A 24,019-nucleotide genomic window follows, 5' to 3' on the forward strand; every position below is an offset into this window, starting at 1 on the left:
CCTTAGGCTTACCAAAATCAACTGTTTAGAAGAAAGAGAGCACTGGTGAGCTTACTAATCACAAAATAATTCAAGTGTGGATTTGTCAATGATCACTGTCCGCAGAAGACCATGAACAGAAATACAGAGGCTACACTGCAAGATTAAAACCACTGGTTAGCTGCAAAAATAGGATGTCCAGGTTACAGTTTGCCAAGAAGTCCTTAAAAGAGCAACCACAGTTCTGGAAAAAGGTCTTGTGGACAGATGTCAAAGATTAACATCTTTGATTAACAGAGTGATGGCAAGAGCAAAGGATGGAGGAGAGAAGGATCCAAGATCCAAAGCATACCACCTCATGGTGAAACACGTTGGTGGAGGTGTTCTGGCCTGGGCATGTATGGCTGCTGAAGGTACTGGCTCACTTATCTTCATTGATGATACAACTGCTGATGGTCAATTCTTGAGTGGCCAAGTCAATCACCCGATCTGAACCCAATTGAGCATGACTTTTATATGCTGAAGAGAAAACTGAAGGGGCTTAGCCCCCAAAACAAGCATAAGCTAAATATGGCTGCAATACAGGTCTGGCAGAGCATCACCAGAGAAGACACCCAGCAACTGGTGATGTCCTTGAATCGCAGACTTCAAGCAGTCATTGCATGCAAAGGATATGCAACAAAATAATAAACATGACTACTTTCATTTACATGACGTTGCTGTGTCCCAAACATTATGGTGCCCTGAAAAGGGGGGGGGGGGGGGGGGGGACTATGTATAAACACTGCTATAATTTTTACATGGTGAAACCAAAATGTATAAAATTGGCATTTATTAAAATCTGGCAATGTGCACTTTAACCACGTGATTTTTTTCTATTATAAATCTCAAATTGTGGAGTACAGGCACATAAATAAATGATGGATCTTTGTCCCAAACTTTATGGAGGGCACTGTACCTTGCACTAAACGTTATTACCTTATCATGTATTTATACATTGTAAATGTCTCGATTGTAATCATGTTTTATCTTACTGCTGACTGATTAGCATGCAACAAAAGCTTTTCAAAACCTCGGTACACATGACAATAAACTAAACTAAAGTGACCCTTAAGCCACTTTCTTATGATATGTTATTGAAGTCCAATTCCAATGTACAGTAATCGAAAAGTGACTTTCAATCATTCTTCAATATTATGACACTTGTGTTGGTATTTGTTCAAATATAATTTTATTCTTGCCCTGTTTTATTTTTTATCTTTCTTGAGCAGCTCTGTCAATTTTTAAAACATTGTGCATAATGTCTAAAACGTATACTTGTTTTTTTTTCCATTTTTCTCTGGCTTTTAATCAAATTAGCTTTGGAATGTTGGTTCTCAAATATGCTGCATCTTAGCGAAGTTGAACATAAAGTTGAAGGAAATTCACATTAGTCAGGAAATTGTGTTGGGTAGACTGATTGGGACTGAAGGCTGATAAATTCCCAGGGCCTGATGGTCTGCATCCCTGGGTACTCAAGGGGTATGGGGGAAAAAGACAGGAACGGGGGTACCGATTGTGGATGATCAGCCATGATCACTTTGAATGGCAGTGCTGGCTCGAATGGCCTACTCTTGCATCTATTGTCTCTGTATCTATGTATCTTTTGTACACCGCCTTGTGGTTTGTTGTAGTGTGACATTCAAGTATGTTGTTGATTGGAAAATCAGCATAGCAAAAATCATTTTTAAGCTCATAACACTTTATGCATTAATTTTGATCATTGTACATTGTCTTAAGATATTGAAATTTACCCAGCGTTTAAAAATTGGCTTTTCTGGATTAAAAAAAGGAAGATGACTTGTTTAGGTATTGTTTAGAAAAACACAGTTTAGAAGCTCTAGTTTAGTTTAGAGATACAGTGCGGAAACAGGCCAACGCAGGTCTCGGCGAGAACGTACAAATAGCATCCATAGTCAGGGTCTTTGGCACTGTAAGGCAGTAGCTCTACTACTATGCCACTGTTCCGCCTTGTGTGAAGGAACTGCAGATGCTGGTTTACACCGAGGATAAACACAAAATGCTGGAGCAACTCTAGCTTTTAAATTTGGAAAGAAGGAAAGATGCAGTTGTTTTATAGCAACATTTCTTGTCAAGTTTTCATACCTTTTTGAAAGTATCCAAGAATTTAAAAGTAGACTAACATACTGCAGTAAAAGCATTGGTGTCTTTGTGTTTTGGTTTCCATAAATGTAAAATGTAACTTCTTTCCCAACATAATCTCCTCTGTGATTCAAATGTTTGCAAATCTTCGTCAAACTCTTGATGTCCATTGGTTTCTGATCTTATCGAGTCATGGAGTGATACAGTGTGGAAACAGGCCCTTCGGCCCAACTTGCCCACACAGGCCAACATGTCCCAGCTACATTAGTCCCACCTGCCTGCGCTGGGTCCATATCCCTCCAAACCTGTCCTATCCGTGTACCTGTCTAACTGCTTCTTAAATGTTGGCAGTCCCTGCGTCAACCACCTCCTCGGGCAGCTTGTTCCATACACCCATCGCCCTTTGTGTGAAAATGTTACTCCTGAGATTCCTCAAATCTATTCCCCTTCACCTTAAACCTATGTCCTCTGGTCCTTGATCCACTTACTCTGTGCAAGAGACTATCTTTCTACCCGATCTATTCCTCATGATTTTTGTACACTTAAATAAGATCGCCCCTTATCCTCCAACACTCCAAGGAATAATGTCCTAGCCTATTCAATGTCTCCCTATAGCTCAGATCCTCTAACCCAGGCAAAATCCTTGTAAATCGTCTCTGTGCCCTTTCGAGCTTGATAACATCTTTCCTATAACATGGTGCCCATAACTGAATACGATACTCTAAATGCACCTCACCAACGTCTGATGCAACTGCAACATGACCTCCCAACTTCTATACACAATACTCTGACCGATGAAGGCCAATGTGCCAAATGCCTTTTTGACCACCCTATCTACCTGCGACTCCACCTTCAAGGAACCATGCACCTGCACTCCTAGATCCCTTTGCTCCATAACATTCGCCAGAGCCCTCCATTCACTGCATAGGTCCTGCCCTTTTTAGACTTCCCAAAATGCATCACCTCAGATTTCTCTGTATTAAATTCCATCAACCATTCCACAGCCCACCTGGCTAATCGATCAAGATCCTGCTGCAATTTTTCTCATCCAGATCATTAATAGAGATGACAAACAGTGGGCCAGCACTGAGCCCTGAGGCACACCACTAGACGCAGGCCTTAAGTCCGAGAAGCAAACTTCCTCTATGCTTCCTTCGATGAAGCCAATTTTCGATCCATTCAGCTATATATCCTTGGATCCCATGCGATCTTACCTTCCAGAGCAGCCTACCATACGAAACTTTGTCGAATGCTTTGTTGAAGTTTATATATGCAACATCTACAGCTCTGCCCTCATCGACCTTTTTGGTCACGTCTTCAAAAAACTCAATCGGATCTGTAAGACACAACCTCTCACGGACAAACCCATGCTGACTATCCCTAATCAGCCCTTGTCCATCTGAATGCCTGTATATTCTATCTCCCACAATACTCTTGAGTAACTTTCAAACTATAGATGTTAAGCTCACTGGCCTATAGTTCCCAGCATTTTCCCTGCAGCCCTTCTTGAAAAGTGGCACAACATTTGCCACCCTCCAGACTTCCGTCACCTCTCCTGTATTTAAAGACGAATCGTAAATTTCAACCAGGGCTCCTGCAATTTCCTCTCTGGTTTCCCACCCTCATGCACAATAGCACCTTCAGCACCCCTTCAACCGTAACACTGACTGATCTCAAGACACTTCCATTGACTGCCCCATGTTCCTCTGCTCTCCTGTCTTTCTCCTTCTCAGAGAAGAAATACTCATTGAGGACCTTGCCCATCTCTTGTGGCTCTGCATTTAATTGACCACTTTGATTCCTCATTCTCTAGTTACCTTTTCCCCCCTTATGTATTTATAAAATTTCTTGGGATTGCCCTTAATGCTATCTGCCAGAGCTATCTCCTGGCTCCTTTTTGCCCTTCTGATTTATTTTTTTACTTTGCTCCTTAGTTCCCAAAACTCCTCCAGGGATACACTTGATCCCAGCTGCCTATATCTGTCCCATGCGTCCTACGCATCCCATGCGTCCTACCAATGTCTCAATTTCTCTCGTCAGCCAAGCTTCCTTGCGTTTCCCTGCCTTGCCCTTTACTCTAAAAGGGACATGCATATCCTGAGCTTTTGTCCGCAAACTTTTAAAAACACCCCACTTGGCTGATCCACCTTTCCCGTAAAACTATCTTCCCCAATCAACTTGAGTGAAACTTTCTGTTATACCCTCAAAGTTGGCCTTACCCCAATTTAGCATTTTAACACATGGGCCCTCTCTGTCCTTAACTATAACTAAAACCTAATTGAATGGTGATCATTGGTCTCAAAAGGCTCCTCCATGAACACTTCATTCACTTACCTTTCCCATTACCCAAGACTAGATCAAGTGTTGCCCTCTTTCGCGTGGGGCCCTCTACATATTGCTGTAGAAAACTCTCCTAAACACCTCTGAACTAATTTTGTGAACTAATCTTGTCAACTAATTCTATCTATTAGTTAATCTATAAATCTGTGGATGTTTTGGGGCAACATTCAATAAATTGGGAAACTGTGGTAATCAGAATGAATTAAATGTTGCTGGGCTTTATTTTTATTTACATGATGTAGGTGTCATTGGCAAGGCCAGGACTTAATTCCCTCCCTAATTATCCTTGATGATTTTGGTTTGTCTTCTAGAAATACCACAGTCTAGTGGCTATAGAGTTGTACAATGCTGAAATGAACCCTTCAGTCCACCATGTCCATTGCGCACCTGTCCCATTTCTTCTCTCTATCCTTGCACATTCAGTGCGTGTAAATGTATTTGTATTTGTTTCTATCCACAATGGTGATGGGTACAGAAGGTGATAGCGCAGGAGAGATGGTGCTACATCTCCAGGTGCCTTCATCTGAGGTCTGTGATTCCTGGTGCTTCCATGCTCTTTGATTTCATAAGTCATTTGGAGATGCTATTGAAGAAGGCAGAGCAAGTTGTAGCAGCATGTTTTTAGTCACTCTGGGGAGCACCCACAATATCTTGGGGCAGAGGGAGTAAGTAATTAAGATGTGTCGGGCACCAGTTGAATGGGCTGTCTCATTCTTTGTGATGTGAAGCTTTGAGTTGTATTTGGAGCTGCACTTTTCCAAGCAAGTAGTAAGTATTCCATTACATTCCTAATCTGTGCACAATGGAAAGGCTTTGTGCAATGAGATTAGTCACTTACTGCAAAGTATTTGGCCTCTACTTGCTCTTTTAGATTTTTAGCCAGCCTTGTTAACTTAGTATTGATCAAACTGTTGAATGTCAAAAGTAAATGGTCACAATCACATTGGTCATTGCCGAGCATTTTCTGAGCAGACTTTAATTTGATATGTGACACACCATCACCGTTGTTTTTAGTACCTGAAGCATTGTAAATAGCAATATTCTTTCAGATCCCAGTGTATAATTTCTTAAAATTCAAATCGTGAAAGGATTTTTTTCTGTTTTCTACAATAATATCAAAACCATTTCAGCCATCAAATCAGTGTCAACATGGTGTAGCTAATCTCTATCGCATGTAAGTAATATTTCTAAGATATATTTGAGGCTCTATATTTTGTTTGTATTTCATTCATCCATTGCCACAGCTCATTGTCCCTGTCAAGCAAGTTATGTCAGCACTTGCGTCTGATACAAGCATAATTTTAAAATAACGAGGGGGATTGTGGTGATAAGAGTGAGAAGAAGTAGGGTGTTGTCGAGGAATAAACTTTAGAGTTTAGAGATATAGCAGGCCCTTCGCTATATTTAAGAGGGAGTTAGATGTGGCCCTTGTGGCTAAAGGGATCAGGGGGTATGGAGAGAAGGCAGGTACAGGATACTGAGTTGGATGATCAGCCATGATCATATTGAATGGCAGTGCAGGCTCGAAGGGCCGAATGGGCTACTCCTGCACCTATTTTCTATGTTTCTATGTTTCTATGTAGGTCTGCCTGCCATTGTGAAAAGGACCCGTTTACTCCTACTCTTTGCTTCCTGTTTGCCAGCCAGTTTCTCTATCCACATCAATACTGAACCCCATGCGGGCAATTTGCAGAGGCCAATTGACCTACAAACTCGCAAGTCTTTGGGATGTGAAAGGAAACCACAGCACCACGATGAAACCCACAGAGTAACAGAGACCACGTGCAAACTCCACACATACAGCACCCAAGGTTGCGACAAAACCCGGGTCTCTGGAGATGTGAGACAGCACCATACCAGCTGTGCCTAAAGCCCAATCCTGTTTCTGACCTGAGAATTTTGTTTGTAGGGTTGTATTTTCTTCACTCTCATTGTTGCCAAACTTTCTTTGATGTGGCTTCTCCACTTGGATGAAATAGACTATGCTACTAGACTGAGCTACTTGAACAAAGTGAAGCGAGGTTAAATATTCATCTGGCAATGTAATGGAGGCATTAACCTATTTAAAGTAGATGTACTTGTTAATATTAGTAAATCAGTGGACAAATATTTAATTCAAACGTTCAAATAGATCAATTTCACAACAAATAATTCAAACAGCTATCGTGATCAGCTGTCATGAAAGAGTATTTAACTCAGTAATTGTATAATTCTTGCACATTATTCATGGACAAGTCCTGTTTTTAGTGCTGCGTAGTCTCGTAATTTGTTAGCCATATTCCTCCAGAATCGGTTGAATGTTGTCTGCCTTGTGCTAATAGTTGACTTTTTTCAGTCTGGATTTATTTTTGAGTACTTCATTTTACTCTGTAGGATATGTTGTTTTTAGAATGATTCATATACAAATGAGTAGGTTATGCTAAGTCATTCAAAAGCTAAACTGAAAATTGCTCTGTACTGTAAAAACAAACTGACATGGGTCCTGTTTCGTGTTGGGCTTTTTATACCAGTTCATATTACTGACACAGGAAATAAATGAGAAAAAATTACTGAGGTAATTTAAAGTTGCTTTAAGTAAAACCTAATGAACAAAATCCCTTTCCTCATTACTGTTGTAATCTATGATGCTGTTCAACAACGATGGGAAAAGAAAGCTAATCTTTCGACTTATCGTACGTTTGAATTGGAATATTTTGCTATCACAATGCATTATGATCAGTCCTTCATGCTGATTTCAAATGAGCTCCACAAAGCAAATGAGCTCCACAAACAATTCTATTTATTTTGAATCAAGTTTCAGTAAGTTTGGTATTGTTCAAACTTGTATGTGACCATGCATGCATTATAAAAAAGGGAAAATATGAATGTCTTTTGTGCAGAATTTCAAGTCTAATTTTAATTGGAATGGGAATTTTCCAAAAATAGTTCCCTGCTGTTATTTTGTATTTGTGTGGTGTTTTTGAATGGGGAAGACAATCCTGCACATGTACTTGCTTTGAAGACTTGGGAGTAGGCAGAAGTGGCTTAGGACAAACTTGTTTGTGTATATTTTATGGTATTCGATTAAAGTACTTGTATGTAAGAGCCAATGGAGATGGGGAATGACAGATTAGCATTGATAATGGACTGGTTGAAGATCACACAAAAGTACAAATAAACACAAGTTTTTAATTTTGACCTACTGAGAAACCAAAGATCAATTCTCAGAACCTCACTATATATTAATGACATAGATGGAAACATAGAATAAGAAAATTGGGAGCACTTAACCTTTAAGTATTAATATAGATAATAATAGATAGTAAATAATTAAGGGCCAAGAATTAATTCTTGGGCCACTTCATTGATAATATTTTTTTCAGATTACCAAGCTTTATGCGATAACTAGTCTTCAATCCATGTTAACACACTACCCAACATCATGACCTTTTAGCTAATGCAACAGCTTTTTATTGTGAGCCAACTCGTCAAATTCTTATTTTCTCAAAATCCTCAAAGACTTTAAGCAAATTTGTCAATTTTTATTTTCCTTTCACTTAATTTGATTGTGGTAAGCATTTCTAAATAATTAGCAATTTCTTCCTGGATTATGTACTCCAGATTTTTTTAACAACAAATATTAAGCTTAACTGGCTAATAGTTTCCTTTTTTTGTCTTCCTTTTTGCCTCCCTCTCTTTTTGAAGAAGGGAACCGTGTTTACAGTTTTCCCATCCGTTGCAATGCTCATGGAACTCGGTGAGTTTTGCAAAGCTTCAGCCAATGGCTTTATTGTCTGCAGCCACTTCCTTTAAAACCTTTGATGCAAACCATCAGATCCTAGCAAATGTCAAAGATTGGAAGTTTTTCCCCTCCTATCAGGCCACCTAGTTGTTTTCTTCAGTTCAATAGAACAAAAGCTAGGACACATAAGGAATCAAGATGAAGTTGGAAACAGTTTAAGATCAGATAGAAAATTAAGCTTGTTAAAAGTTTGTGATCAGATGAGAGGCTAGAGACAATAGACAATAGGTGCAGTAGTCCTTATGGCCCTTCAAGCCAGTCAATATAATCATGGCTGATCAGCCATAATCAGTACCCCGTTTCAGCCTTCTCCCCATATTCCCTGACTCCGCTATTTTCAAGAGACTTATCTAGCTCTCCTGAAAGTTTCCAGATAATCGGCCTCCACCACCCTCTGAGGCAGAGTATTCCACAGACTCACAACTCTATGTGAAAAAGTGTGGACTCTGTCTGGTTCTGGACTCTCCCAACATTGGGAACATGTTTCCTGCCTCCCCAATTTATCTGTTAAATGATATCCCTCAGCAATAAGAATAGACCAAGAATAAAATCTTGGGTGACTACAGACAGATCTACATACGATTTCCCCTCCGACCCTAGCTTTCACCCTGTGTTGTGTTTTCACCATCTCCTCTGACCTCCCTCTTTCAGGTGCAGAATAGTCGCTCGTCAACCAAATTGTCATCCATTCCTTCTCTACAGAGATGCTGCCTATCCCGCTGAGTTATGTCAACTGACTTTGTTATAAACCCTTAATCCACTCATCAAAATGAAGTTTACCACGTCCAAAGATGTAAATACATTTATAATCTTTATCTGTTTATATGTGACAATTGTAATATTTAATGGTTACACTCCATCCATGACATTAGCTGAATTGCTCTCTCTGGACTGACATTCTTGCCTGGTCACCCACCCTCAGTCCCCATGTTGAAACTTTTTGAACAAATTCATCTACTTACACATGCATTTGAGTCTCATTATATGCATTTATATACATTATATATAATCATGGTCTCAATATTCATTATCCAGACTCCTGGGTAGACACAAAATGCTGGAGTAACTCAGCGGGTGAGGCAGTAGCTCTAGAGAGAAGAAATGGGCGACGTTTCGGGTCGAGACCCTTCTTCAGACTGTTAGCAGACTCCTTGTGTCAAGAGGCGTCCTGTTGCTGGCTGCTCCAATTTGTTTAGGCAGCTATCCCTTGCGATTTCCAAACCTGTAGCTGTTAGCATCAAGACATTCAGTTGAATTGTTAACTGGTATCATTTGCTTCTAGGTATTTTAATATTTAGTGTGTTTTGTTAAATGATTTTAGAACATACTAGACTAAGTGCAATATTCCCCAGGCAATATTCCACCGCTCACCCGTTCCCCTAAAGCAACCTGTTCCACCAACGCAATATTCCACCACTCACGCATAGCTCCCAACTGCACAGGCGCGGCTCATTTCCCCTCATCCCCCTGCACTCCCTCCCCTTCCTCTTCACCCTCCCTCTTCTTTCTCCTCCCCTCCTCAATCCCTCACCTCTCCCTCCATCTCCTTTCCCCCACTCCCTCCCTCCATAACTCCTCACCCCTCCCCTCCTTACCCCCTCCTATCCCTCTATCTCCCACACTTCACCTCCCCCTATCCCCCCCACTATCCCTCCTGACCTCTCCCACTGCCTTCCTCTCCCTCTATTCCCCGTCCTCCCCCACTCTCCCTCCTCACCTCCCTACTTCCCCCCCTCTCCATCCCTACCCCCTCCTTTCCCTTGACCCCCCCCCCCACTCTCCCTCCTCACCTCCCCAGGATCTTTCCCCTCTCCTCCCCTTCCCCCCCCCCCCAATCCCTTCCTCACCTCTACCTCTCCTTTTCCCTACCCTCAGTCTCTCTCTCCCTCCCTCCATAAAAAGCAGCATATGCAGTTCCTTCCCCCACAGGTCATTCATTGTTAGCTGTGGTTTAGATCCCATTGACGACGATTAGACCAGTTTCATCGTGATTGTGTGCGTGCATGTAAACTGCTCGGCCACCCTGCAACCCAAAGATCTTATAGCAGAGCAAGATAGACCACTCCTCCGAAATCCAATGGACTGACGTGTAGTACGTGACGGAACGTCACGGCCGCCATTTCTTTAAGCGACACGCGGGGAGAGAGGGATCGAGAGGGGAGAGGGATCGAGAGGGAGAAGGGGAGAAGGGGGAAGAGGGAGAAGGGGAAGAGGGAGAGGGAGAGGGAGGGTGGAACGATAGCATGTTATAACGTTCAGCCGTCCCATTCCGACCAAAGATTATAGAGCAGAGCTCCTCTAGTATTTTTGATTGCAACCGCCGCCGCCGAACCCCCCAGCCCACCATTGCACCCAAAGATGATAGAGCAGAGTTGTATAATCTTTGATTGCACCCTTCTTCACGGCGGGCTTGTGATCTTTGCTTGTGATGTCTCGACAATTCGAGGGCTATAACGGGTAACAGCCGCCGCGTTCTCGGACTTGAATCTGAGCTCGAAAAATCTCGTGGTCACTGGGCCTAATGTGTCCCGCGGGCCATATTTTGGAGACCAATCCCTTACAAGAACAAAACCAAAAACGTACAGAAGTGTTAAAATTGTCTTTATTATAGGGGTAAGTAAAGATCTATTAAAAATAAGTCTACTAACTTTCTAATGTACCGACAAACCTAGTTTCACAATGGCCGTTGATGGGAGAACAGAAAATAACATTTTCACGACAGAATATCGACAAAAAATAATAATAATATTTTCTAACCTTTCTTTTTTATCGGGGAACCTAAAGAATGACAGGTCTGGTCGTTTAGATTTACGATTAGAACAATTGATAGCGGAGCAGTAAGATGAAGATTTAGATGAGGACGCCATGACAGCCCAATAAAATGCTCAATAAAATGGCGTCGACAATCACACACGTCATACTACGCGTTTTTCGAGGAGTGGTTTATCTTGCTCCTCTATAATCTTTGCTGCAACCCTACTCTCCCTCTGCCCACACCGCCCGCTGCTAAATTATTAACTGGTATCAAATTGTTACTGGTAGACAAGTTACTGTGAAGAGGGGAGAGAGGAGTTTGTGTGAATCGGGTGAGGCCGTGGTGCAGGTAGGGGCGTCGCTGTCCCGGCCGTGGCGTTGACTGACAGGAGAGGAGACCAGTCACCTCATGCGCGGTTTTTAAGATTTTTAAACCTTAATAACTTTTAAGATATACCATTGATCGGAACAAAACTTGTTGCACTTGCAGCACAGGAGAATGGTGAGTGAGGGTGTACTAGGAACAAAGTAGAGGTCTTTAATGGAATTAAATGGATAATATTTGTCATCCACGGAAGGTCCATCCATGCCCCTTCTCCCTCGTGGATAGAGAGGGCTTAATGTTGCTGAAAAATTTCCTTATTCTACCCATGTAGAACTTTGAATGTCACCATGAAGGTATACACACAATGTTGGCGTAACTCAGCGGGACAGACAGCATCTCTGGAGAGTGTTTGAATGTTACCATTATTGAACCCTATCTTCTTCGAAAACAATGTTTTCAGATGTATCAGAAAACAATGTATCAGATGTTTAATTTTAATTGCTTAGTCTTCCCAAATAGCATTTTTATCAATTAGAAGGCAAGTTATTGACAGCATAAAGTGACAGCTGTTTTTTTTTCCATTCTTTGCTTTATTTACCTTAAAGGCCATTTTTATTGCACGATTATTTTGTGTATTAATATTTATTATATGCAACCTGGTGCAAATAGATATTAAATATTAAGCTCCCTTTATAAAATGGCTAACTTTTGAAATGGATAGATGCAAAATAGAGGGGGGGTGAGGAGAGGGAGAGGATGGGGCTTGGTCTTCAGAAGCTACCATTCAAGATAGCTTCCTGGTCAGCAGTTGCAAGGTGAAGTTCTTGGCAAAGTGGTCATTCCTGGTGTCATCAGGAAAAGATTTGAAGTTCATCTGTACCAATGTGAAGGATGTGCATTACAACGCTGGTCTCAGAGTACATTGAGAGGAATAGCTAAAACTTGGTATTGGTTTATTTTTGTCATGTGTATCAAGAAAGAGTAAAAAATACTGTTGGCTTGCATCGCAGCTTGGTTTGGGAATACCTCTGACCGCAAGAAATTGGAGAGAATTGTGGATGAAGCACACCTGGAACATCTGATGGTGAAGTGTTGCTCCTTCTACCTCCTGAGGGTATTCACCTCCCTCATCCTGACCACGGTCTACATCCCACCCCAGGCAGATGTCTGCCTAGCACTGGAGGAGCTGCACGCCGTGGTCAACAAGCACCATTCAGCGTATCCCGAAGCCTTCACCATCATAGTCGGGGATTTCAACAAAGCCAACCTGAAAAAATCACTCCCGAACTACCACCAACATGTCTCCTACAGTACCAGAGGATTAAACAGAGGATGTAAGAGCGTGCCCCCAGCAGTGAGGACTGCACCGAGCTGGTCAGAGAAGCAACCAGGGGATTGCTTGGTGTCAGTAGACAGCAATGTTCAAGGACTCGGCAACTGACCTGAATGAATACGCCACAGTTGTTACTGACTTCCTGAGGAAATGTGTGGAGGACTGTGTTGTTACAAAAACATCCGAGTGAGTCCTAACCAGAAGCCTTGGATAAACCAGGAGATCCATATTTTTCTGAGGACCAGATCCCGGGCATTCAGGTCTGACTTCTCAGAGGTGAAATAGAAGTCCAGATATGACCTTGATAAGGCCATTTAAAAGGCCAAAAGGGACTTTCGCTCTAAGCTGGAAAATGAGGCGGATGTTTGGCAACCGTGGCAGGGCTTGAATGCCATCACTTCCGACAAGGTAAAATCAGGAGGCAGCTCAAGTGACAGCGAAGCATCACTCCCTGACGAGCTCAATGCACGCTTTGATAGGGAGAACATGGATGTGTCTTCCCGAGCCCCCATATGCCCTGATGGTATTACAGTCACAGTTACAGAGGCTGATATCAGAAGATCCTTCAGGGGTGTGAACCCTCGGAAAGCGTCTGGACCTGATATACCCGGTCGAGTTCTCCAATACTGTGCAGACCAACTGGCAGGAGTTTTTGCCTGCATTTTCAACCTCTCATTACTGAGGTCTGAGGTTCACACCTGCTTTAAGAGGGCATCAATAATACTGATACCCAAGAAGAGTAAGGTGACGTGCCTCAACGACTATCGACCGGTGGCACTAATGCCCGTGGTGATGAAGTAAATTTTATTTGTCACATGCACATCATCACATGCAATGAAATAAATTTGCCAGCAGCAATACACTTAAAAAGAACACACAATGCACAATAGAAATTTAACACAAACATCCACTACAGCATTCTTCACTGTGGTGGAAGGCAACAAAGTTCAGCCAGTCCTCCTTCATTCCCCCGTGGGCGGGACCCTCCGTAATCGCCGCTGCAGAAGGCCTGATGTACAGGCGGTGGAACACACTCCACGGCTTGGAGGTCCCGAATCGGCACTTTCCTACCGGAGTCCACGTCCCGCCCGCGGCTAGAAGCTCTGCAGACCGCGGCCGGCGGTTGGAGCTCTTCTCGGCGATCCCCAGCAAGAGATCCCAGGCTCTGGGTGATAAGTTCACAGTCCCCACGGTGCCAAAGTCACAAAGCCAGCGATCAGAGCACTCCTCTCTGGCGACCCCCAGCAAGGGTGCGCCCACTCCGCAATGGAAAGTCCACGCTGTGCCTGCTGCCGATGCTCCGGGCCCCACTCCAGGAAAGGCCGCTCCAATCCATGATGTTAGGCTGCGAGGGAGGCGACATGGAAAAAGTTGCCTCTCCGTAGGCATTCTTCTTATCCAAATGCTACAAATTTGTACGTTTTTATCAGAACTTTGATCATCAGCAGCATTCTTCTTTTCAATTATTGCCCGTGTAAAGGAGAGAGTCCAAGCGAAAATAAGTCTTGATACTGCATTACAGAAACCACATTCAAGAACTTTGTGCTGTTTCATCGTTTTTTAACGAAAATATATTTTCCTTTAATGGGAATATAGCTCAGGTTTACTAAATTGATTTGTGAGATGATGGGCTTTCTTTTCTCAACAATCTTTTCTGAAATCTGAGGTATTCTGAGATCGTATCAGAATGATATTATATTCTGTGGCAGGTTGACAAGATGGATGCTAGGTATTTCTTGCTCGGAGAACGTGGAATTTCATCTCCTGGGTGTTGAAACCTGCAGAATTCTCTGCCCCAGCTATTGATATGCATATTGAGCCATTAAGCACATGCAATGCTGAGAGAGTTTTCTTTTGGACCACAGGGGTATCAAGGGATCAAGCAGGAAAGTGTCAAAGATCACTCTTGTACTCCATTCCCCTTGCACAGGTAGGCTGTCTAACAGTATTTTCTGCATCACTGCAACTGTTCCAGGCATTCTATTCATACACACACTGGATGTGTGAACTTCCTCTTTTTATTTTTTTTCTATTGAAGAGCATGTGAGTGTAATTTAGATATTAACATTTAAGAAAGTCTTATGAAATTTGTACTGGGATTTTCCATAACTGGAGGTATTTACACTTGCAGTCTTTATGGTTTTAAGGCTTTCCATGAGACACACGCTTATGTTAATTTTTGATCCATTAGATATTAGCAAGGGATTGAAATGTGAGATGATTTTGAAACTAAACGCCGCACACATTTTCATAGCAAAGTCACTGGAAAATTATTGGACGAAATTACTATAGATCTTTCTGCTTCAAAATCGGAACTCTGAAGCAAAAGAGAGTTCTTGTTATTGTATTCCAGCTCTAGTCAGCTCTTTTTTCACTAGTAAACAGTATGCATATATTCTGTGAAGATTACTACTATAAAGGAGGAAAAAGGAAGTGCAGCAGTTTACCATGTCTGAAATGATGGGTAGAGGAGGATGATTGAATTATCCTATTAGGCTGTGGGCCGAGCATCAAAAATGTGTCTAGAAATAGGATTTTGTGACCCGTCACCAAACTACATGAAATTTTCACATATTGTGTAAAAATATTTATATAAATCACCCCTGAAACTCGATATGAAGAAGATTTGCACATTTTTATTAAATTAGAGAAAAACCGGAAAAATGTCGGGAATTTTTTAGTCCAATCAAAGCACGTTTAACATCGAGTTGTCTGCCAGTTGGCCAATCACGCGCTTTGTTTCAGGCTAGCACACAAAATGGCTGAGGGGGCTTCACAGATGCCTGTTTTACTGGAGATTCCGATTTGTTGTTCTGTGGAATAAATGTCGTGGAAACTTGCAGCAGGTTAATTGTATTTAGTGGGAAAAGCATTAAAAAGGCTGAAGAAAGTGCTGCGGTGGATTAAAGTGCAAGAAAGCCTTCAAAGTCCCTGCTGATGTGCTGGAACACAAAGAAGGCCCCCATGAATCAACTCTAGCTGAAAGGTAAGACTAAAGTCTGAATTTATGAAAATCGATCGGTATGGACTTTAATTAATTTAATTGCACCCTTTTATAATGTGAATAAATTCATTCATTCATTCCTTATTCATTCATTCACTGACTCACTTATTCATTCATTCATTCATGAAATTGAGGGCCTAAACTATAACATAGTCAATTAAACATTGTCACTAATGCCAGCCTGTTGTAGAGTAATAAGTCTTTAACAACTAATCTCGGGACCTAGGTACTCGCGGTAAATAATGATCGATATCCCTCCGTTTTTCTCCCGTTATCGGGGTCTGAAAACGACCGCTACAGACGGCACTATGTACAGCCTCCCCGCCCCCGCCCGCGGAGATGATCCGCGGCTCCGAGTTCGCGAATCGGCCGCTTATTAATTGAGACCGCGGCTTCACTTTACTGCGAGTACCTAGGCCCCGCGATCGGAGCACTTTTTCCCGGTAGGTTTTCGCAGGCAGCTCTGAGATTAGCTGTTAAAGACTTATTACTCTACAACAGGCTGGCATTAGTGACAATGTTTAATTGACTATGTTATAGTTTAGGCCCTCAATTTCATGAATGAATGAATGAATGAATGAGTAAGTGAGTGAGTGAATGAATGAATAAGGAATGAATGAATGAATTAATTAATTTATTCACATTATAAAAGGGTGCAATTAAATTAATTAAAGTCCATACAGATAGATTTTCATAAATTCAGACTTTAGTCTTACCTTTCAGTTAGAGTTGATTCATGGGGGCCTTCTTTGTGTTCCAGCACATCAGCAGGGACTTTGAAGGCTTTCTTGCACTTTAATCCACTTCGCAGCACTTTCTTCAGCCTTTTTAATGCTTTTCCCACTAAATACAATTAACCTGCTGCAAGTTTCCACGACATTTATTCCACAGAACAACAAATCGGAATCTCCAGTAAAACAGGAATCTGTGAAGCCCCCTCAGCCATTTTGTGTGCTAGCCTGAAACAAAGCGCGTGATTGGCCAACTGGCAGACAACTCAATGTTAAACGTGCTTTGATTGGACTAAAAAATTCCCGACATTTTTCCGGTTTTTCTCTAATTTAATTAAAATGTGCAAGTCATCTTCATATCGAGTTTCAGGGGTGATTTATATAAATATTTTTACACAATATGTGAAAATTTCATGTAGTTTGGTGACTTGGGTCACGAAACTGCAGAATAAAGCTCCTCGGCCCACAGCCTATATGAGAACGGCTAGGCCTTTGTTCTGTGGAGTTTAGAAAATTGTGTTAAAGATTTTTTTAACATAAAGTTGGAATAATTCGGCGGAACAGGCAGCATCTCTGGAGAAATGGAATAGGTAACATTTTGGGTTGATGCCCCTTATGTCAGGAATGACAAACTACATGGAGAAATATTGTTTCCTCCGGCTGGGGTGTCTAAAACCAGTGAACACAGTCTCAGAATAATGAGTTAGCCATTCAGGATTGCAATGAGAATAAATGTATTTGTGCAAAGTGTAGTGAAATTCTTTTGAATTCTTTCCCCTGAAGAACTGTTGGCACTCCTGGACCTGAAATGTTAATTCTCTTCCTGTAGATGCTACCTGATGATCAGATTATTTGTAGCGTTTTTGTCTTAGGAGTTCAGCCATTCACTTATTGAACGATGAAGCAGTCATGTGGCACTGAATGGGTAACTCCTGCATCTATTCCTTATGTTCCTAATACATGACATTAAACCAGCCTCATAAATAGCTAAATTATTGGAATAATTGGTTTACTATTCTATCTATCTAGCTATCTAGCTATCTAGCTATCTAGCTATCTAGCTATCTAGCTATCTAGCTAGCTAGCTAGCTAGCTAGCTAGCTATCTATCTCTGCCGTCTGGCTGCCTTTCTGCCTTTTGATACGTTCCCAGTACTCGCGGATGTCCAATCGGAATGGCCGATGCTCGCAGATGTCCAATCGGAATGGCCGATGCTCGCAGGCGTCCAATCGGAATCTGCCGGCTGCATTTCTTCCTTTGATTCATTGCCGCGCCGAATCCAGACACTCAATCTCCGACATCATTTCCATTTCGGTAGAGATTTCGCTTTTCTTTCTAAGTGTCCGCTCCTCATTACATTTCGTCGTCTTTAAGTACCCGTTTTTCATTGATTCCTTCTTCCCCCCCCCCCCCCCACTCACTCATGTTGCCGCCTCCTGCTGGTCAGCGACCATAAAGGCTGCTGGCGCCCGCATCTCAACCTCGAGTGACGCCATTTAAAAACGGCCTTTCGGGAACGGCTTTACTTCGAGGACCACGTCTCCCGTGGGGGCTACGGGTAGGGAACGGCTGCGTTGGGGGATTATACTTTTAAAAACTCTGTGTGTGGGGGTGCTTGGTGTGTGTGATGCCGCCCCCCCCCCCCCCCCCACAATCGCACGTTGGGGAAACCGACCCGACTTCGAGGACCACCTCTCCCGTGGGGGCTACAGGTAGGGAACGGCTGCGTTGGGGGAGCAGACCCAACGGGTCTGCCATTGGTCTAGTTATTATATAAAAGTCTGTGGCTGCCGCCTGCCGTCCGTCCGTCCTGCTGCAGGCTGCCTTTCTTCCTTTTGATTCGTTCCATCGTGTGATGTCACAATGCCCAATGTTCACATATGTCCAATCGGAATGGATATGCCTTTGCAGGAGCCCCAGCCCATGGTGAACATTCCATTGTGTGATGTCACAATGCCCAATGCTCAAAGACATTCTTGCCATAGAGGGAGTACAGAGAAGGTTCACCAGACTGATTCCTGAGATGTCAGAACTTTCATATGAAGAAAGACTGGATAGACTCGGCTTGTACTCGCTAGATTTTAGAAGATTGAGGGGGGATCTTATAGAAACCGATGTTGGGGAAGTCCAGAACAAGGGGTCACAGTTTAAGGATAAGGGGGAAATCTTCTAGGACCGAGATGAGAAAAACATTTTTCACACAGAGTAGTGAATCTCTGGAATTCACTGCCACAGAAGGTAGTTGAGGCCTGTTCATTGGCTATATTTAAGAGGGAGTTAGATGTGGCCCTTGTGGCTAAAGGGATCAGGGGGTGTGGAGAGAAGGCAGGTACAGGATACTGAGTTGGATGATCAGCCATGATCATATTGACTGGAGATGCAGGCTCGAAGGGCCGAATGGCCTACTCCTGCACCTAATTTCTATGTTTCTAAGTTTCCCTCTTCTCACCCCTCTCCCTCACCCACCCATCCCTCTCTCCCCAACCCCCCTTCACTCTCTATCCTATCCCCTTCCCTCTCTCCCCCCGCCCCCTTCCCCCTACCCCTCTGTCCCTCTTCCACCCTCCCTCCCCACTCTTCCACTTCTCTCCCTCACCCCACCCCTTTCCGTCCACCACTACCCCTCTGACCCTCCCCACTCTTCCACCTCTCCCCCCTCCCACTATCCCTCCCCACTCTTTCCCCCCTGTCCCCCCACCTCTCCCCCCTCCCTCCACACTCTTCCCCCTGCCCTCCACACTCTTACCCCTCCCTCCTCCTCTCCGTCCCCATCCCTCCCCCCCACATCTCTCTCCCCTCCCCTTCCCCATCCCTCTCTCCTCCCTCTCTTCCACTTCACCTCTCCCCCCTTCCCCCTCCACTCTCCCTCCCCACTCTTTCCCCTCTCTCCACCCACCCCTCTCCCCTTCCCTCCCTCCTCCCCTCCCTCCCCAACCCCCCCCCCCTCACCCACATCTCTCTCCCCATCCCCCTCTCTCACCCCCTGCCCCGCTCTCCTTTCCCTCCCAAATCTGTCCCGTTTCCTCCTCCTCCGCACCCCTCCCTCCCCTCTTCTCACACCCCCCTCCCCCCACCTGTGTGTTTGGGGGGTGGTTAATGTGAGTGTGATGCCTCAGCCCCCCCCCCCTCCGCAAACGCCGTTGGGGAAACAGACCCAACGGGTCTGCACTTGGTCTAGTATACTTATAAAATTCTCATATTGTCCTCTTCTGGTTTGCGTTGTTTTTAAATTTGCACAAAAACGGTACCCGATAGCGATACGTTTTTTTGCCACCTTACTCGCCATTCTCCTGTGCTGCAAGTGCATCAAGTTTTATTGCGATCGGTGAAATATTACAAAAGATAGTCGTCTGTCATTTGCCTGGACAGCAACGCCCTTTCCGGCACTCGCTGTCAATCACCAGCGGCGAGAATAAAGCTGAAGGAGCGGGGTGAGCAGAGTGCGGGTAGGGGCTGTTGTTTGCTGGCGGCGGCCACCATGACGAGCCGGGTGCCGATGAGTGCAGCCGGGGATGGGAGCTGTTGAGTGCGACAGGCTCTGGGACGGGAGCCACTGAGTGAGTCCAGATCTAGGCCCTGGAGCCGGTGAGTGCGGTCGGACCCGGGAGCTGTTGAGCCCACACACCCCCTTCCCTACTCACCCCCCTACCACACACACACACCCCTCCTACCACATACACACCCTCCCCCACACACACCCTCCTCCTCCCCCACACACACCCCCCTCCCCCACACACTCACACCCCTCCCCTCCCCCCTCCCCCCTCCCCACGTTTAACTAAAACTCTCATCTTGTCCTCTTCCGGTTTGTGTTGTTTTTACATTTGCGCTAAAACGGTACCCGATAGCTCTGCAATTTTTCGCCATCTTACTGTTCCCCTGTGTTAGAAGCGCATCAAGTTTTGTCCCGATCGGTGGAATATTACAAAAGTTATGGAGGTTTAAAAATCGTAAGATCAGCAGATTGGTCTTCTCTCCTGTCTGTCACCGTGATGGTAATGACCCTTCCCGCACCTGCTGTCAATCACCGGGGCGAGAGGAATAAAGCCCCGGAGGCCAGGCTGAGTCCCGAAGCCGTCCAGAGTCAGTGAGTCCAGAAGCTGCCCCGAGTACCGAAGCTGTCCCGAGTACCGAAGCTGTCCCGAGTACTGAAGCTGCCCCGAGTACCGAAGCTGCCCCGAGTACGTCAGCCCTGAAAGCGGCGCCGAGTTAGGGAGGCTAGAGTGCGGAGTGGCCTGGAGTGTGGCTGACTGCGAGGCCAACTCCTGCAACCTCGAGATCCTGGGGAAGTGAGTGAGTGTGGGGGAATTGAGGGAGCCTGGCGGGGCCGGGGACTGGCGGGGCTTTGCGTTGGCAGAGCACATCCCCTCCCGCCCACACATCCCCTCCCGCCCACACATCCCCTCGCGCCCACACATCCCCTCCCGCCCACACCCCCCTCCCCTCGCACACTCCCCCAGCGGTAGGCCACGGTTGCGCTCCCCCCCCCCCGCACAGGCAGCTACCTGAGGCCGTCGCCCTCTTTCCCCATCCCCCAACAGGCCCTGTCTGAAGCCGTCCCTTCCCCCCAGCTGCAAAACGCTCGCCACCAGCCCCGACGGCCCCCGCCTGAAGCCATCCCCCTCCCCAGCTGCCGTAGGCTCCCTCCTCCCCACCGTTCCCTGACAGCCCCTGCCCGAAGCTGTCCCCTCTCCCCCGGCTGCAGGATACCCCCACCGGCACCCGACAGCCCCCGCCTGAAGCCATCCCCCTGCCCCGGCCCCGGCTGTTATCAGGCAACTGAACCATCCTATCACTAATTTGAGAACGGTCCTACCTATCATATCATTGGAGACCCTCAGACTATCTTTAATTTAACTTAACTATCATGCACTAAGCGTTATTCCCTTTATCTTGTATGTTGTGGACGGTTTGAATGTAATTATGCATTGTCTTTCAGATGACTGGATAGCAAGCAACAAAAAAAGTTTTCATTGCACCTTGGTACACGTGACAATAGACTAAATAAACAACTTTTTTGTGGGAGTGGCGAGGCTGCTTTCAGATGAGCTATTTAAATTAAGTGTATCTTTGCTCTCTAATTTAGGAATATGGGGTGTTCTTGCAGGATGTTAAATTGGATATAGTGATGGAGTTCAAATGATCACAGGTACCAATCACTTGGAGATATAATGTGAGGTAAAACCTTTGCCTCTCTCAACATACAATAAAGGTACTTGGCTTATAGATTCAGCCCATTTAATCTTTTTATTGCTGAAATTTTCATACAGAAATAGCAGATGGCATTTAGCTGCAAAATATCTTGTAAAATTATCATGAATTTGAATGTTCTAATAGAGGACCTTAAAGACTATACCTTCAAGCAGGTAAAAGGGCATTGTAAAATATGTCAATTATTTTTATGATGTTTCATTCATTAAATTATTTGACAAAAATCATGAAATGAACTCTTGTCATTTAAATTAAGACTCGAATTAAGCAATTGAGCAGGCACAAATCCTTTTAAAGAGATTTTGGTACACGTACACATCTGTTAAAATAATTTCCATAACCCCAATATTCAGCAATTTGTTTTGTGAAGAATATGGGTGTATAAAATATTTTTAAAATAACTAAAGTAGTTATTTTTTTTTTAAATGTGATGTACATTTCTTCGTTTGACAATATTAATAATTAAAGGTGGTGTTTTAAATTTGACGATAGTTGATTAAAAGCTATATCTTTCCATATCCTGGGATAGAAAGTGCTGATGAGCATGAATTAAGATGGTTTGTTTACTCATTCAGAAGTGCGGGTTGATCGCTGGTCGGCGTGGACTCGGTGGGTCGAGAGACCTGTTTACACGCTATAGCTCTAATGTCTGGTCTATAATTGTTCTGTGTCTTCCCAGCATCACAGAGTGGCTAGGCATAAATTATGATGCCATATGACAAATGTAGCCTTTTTTCTTTTGAACATAGCAAATATAACTGAATTATGTGTATCTTTTCAGTACGTTGACATTTACTAAAATAGTTAGAAATTTGAGTATCATAAAAATTGCAAGGTTATTCATTTCAATTGCTCCTCGTGCATAAGTACCAATATAGTTGACAGTGTTGTAACCTGTAGCTATTTTATTTCCCACACATCTGTTATCTCGGAACCACAAATGGGTTGCTGTTGTCCTCATCTTTCACCCTAATAGATTCAATGATCTCTATAATCTTGCAAACCTGCACCAACAGTTTAGCTCAGGTGGCCAGATCATGCTCTGGTGCACTGAAAACAATGGTGAATTTCATCTGTCAAGTTATTTCTGATGTTACCCTGTTTTTAAAAAAAAAGTAGTTAATTAGCTTTGGGTTTCTGAGTAATCCTCATCACCAGTTGTGGTAGAGGCAACGGTTTCTATACAAATGTTAATTATGGTGGTCTTCAGGACAATCCAGTTGTTGGGGGTGTTTTGTGGCTCCTGTTAGCTGGGAGTTGCCAGGTTATCACCAAGACGCTATCTAAGAAGAATGACCTTTACCGGATCCATGAGAGATTTAACGTTGGGAAATCTTCGGCAAGCTGTCCAGCTAAAAGGAGAGTTTTGACAAAGGCTAAGGAGAGAACTAATTGAAGTGTTTACAGTTATCAGAGGCATTGAAAGTACAGATATTCTATCTTGCCCTATAGACTATACGGGGCCCAGTTTGACGTTGAGGGGAGTGAATTTTGAAGTAGATGTTCGGGGGAAGTTTTTTTTTTAACGGAGAATGGTGGATGTCTGGAACGCATTGCCAGGGGTGATGGTTGAGGCAGATATGGTAGTGCATTTAAGAGTTTTTTTTGATAGGCTGTGGATATGGTGGGCATGGAGTGGTATGGGTCATGTGTCCAGGCAGATGAGATTAGTTAAGCTTGGCATCGTGTTCGGCACAAGACATTGTGGCCTAAAGGGCCTCTTCCTGTGTTGTGTTCTATGGATGTTTATGTTAACTTTTAGGCAGTTGTGTGTCTTGTTGCTTTTTTTTAAAGTATGGCTGTATGATAATTTGCATATCATTATACCTTAATTGGTACATGTGACAGTAAAAGACCTTTGAAACCTTTGATAAATTAAATGCCAAACAAAAAACAATGAAGATCGATTAAGAAAACTCGTGCTATCTTACATTTTTTTTTCTCTTTGTTGTATCCTGCAGGTTGTTGGGAGAGGAGCCTTTGGAGTTGTTTGCAAAGCAAAATGGCGTGGAAAAGATATAGCTATAAAGCAAATTGAAAGTGAATCGGAGAGAAAAGCATTCATTGTGGAGGTAATTCCTTATCTTGGAACTAATCACAGATTTTTAGAACAATAATTTCTCTGACTACTACGTGCAGTCTGGCACATTGGGGCATGTACTTTGCCAAGGCATAGACGGCTACATACCAAGTGTGGTAAATGGGATTAGTGTAGATTGATGCTGGAAGATCATCAGAGGCATGGTGGACCGAAGGGCCGGTTTCTGTGCTGCACGTTAGTTATAACGGTAATAATTGCTTTTCTATGCCAGTAAATGGTTAAAGGAGAGTTGCATGCAAATAGCAAAGATGTAGACACATATGGATGTCTGTCTTTTTGAGAACTGGTTGCAAAGCCGCAAATCTAGGGTGGCACAGT

The 24,019-nt window shown here is 43.8% G+C and overlaps 1 protein-coding gene across 4 annotated transcripts in view; it reads left to right on the forward strand.

Annotated features, from left to right (window-relative positions):
• map3k7 (mitogen-activated protein kinase kinase kinase 7) overlaps window positions 1–24,019 on the forward strand; it is a 106,972-nt gene that overhangs the window by 11,618 nt on the left and 71,335 nt on the right. For all 4 annotated transcript variants that reach the window (XM_033021070.1, XM_033021071.1, XM_033021072.1 and 1 more), the window contains exon 2: window positions 23,562–23,672. In XM_033021070.1, the coding sequence (XP_032876961.1) occupies window positions 23,562–23,672 (111 nt within the window). The remainder of the gene's footprint in view (window positions 1–23,561; window positions 23,673–24,019) is intronic.

This window comes from Amblyraja radiata, chromosome 5, assembly GCF_010909765.2.
Source record: "Amblyraja radiata isolate CabotCenter1 chromosome 5, sAmbRad1.1.pri, whole genome shotgun sequence".
NCBI classification, from domain to species: domain Eukaryota; kingdom Metazoa; phylum Chordata; class Chondrichthyes; order Rajiformes; family Rajidae; genus Amblyraja; species Amblyraja radiata.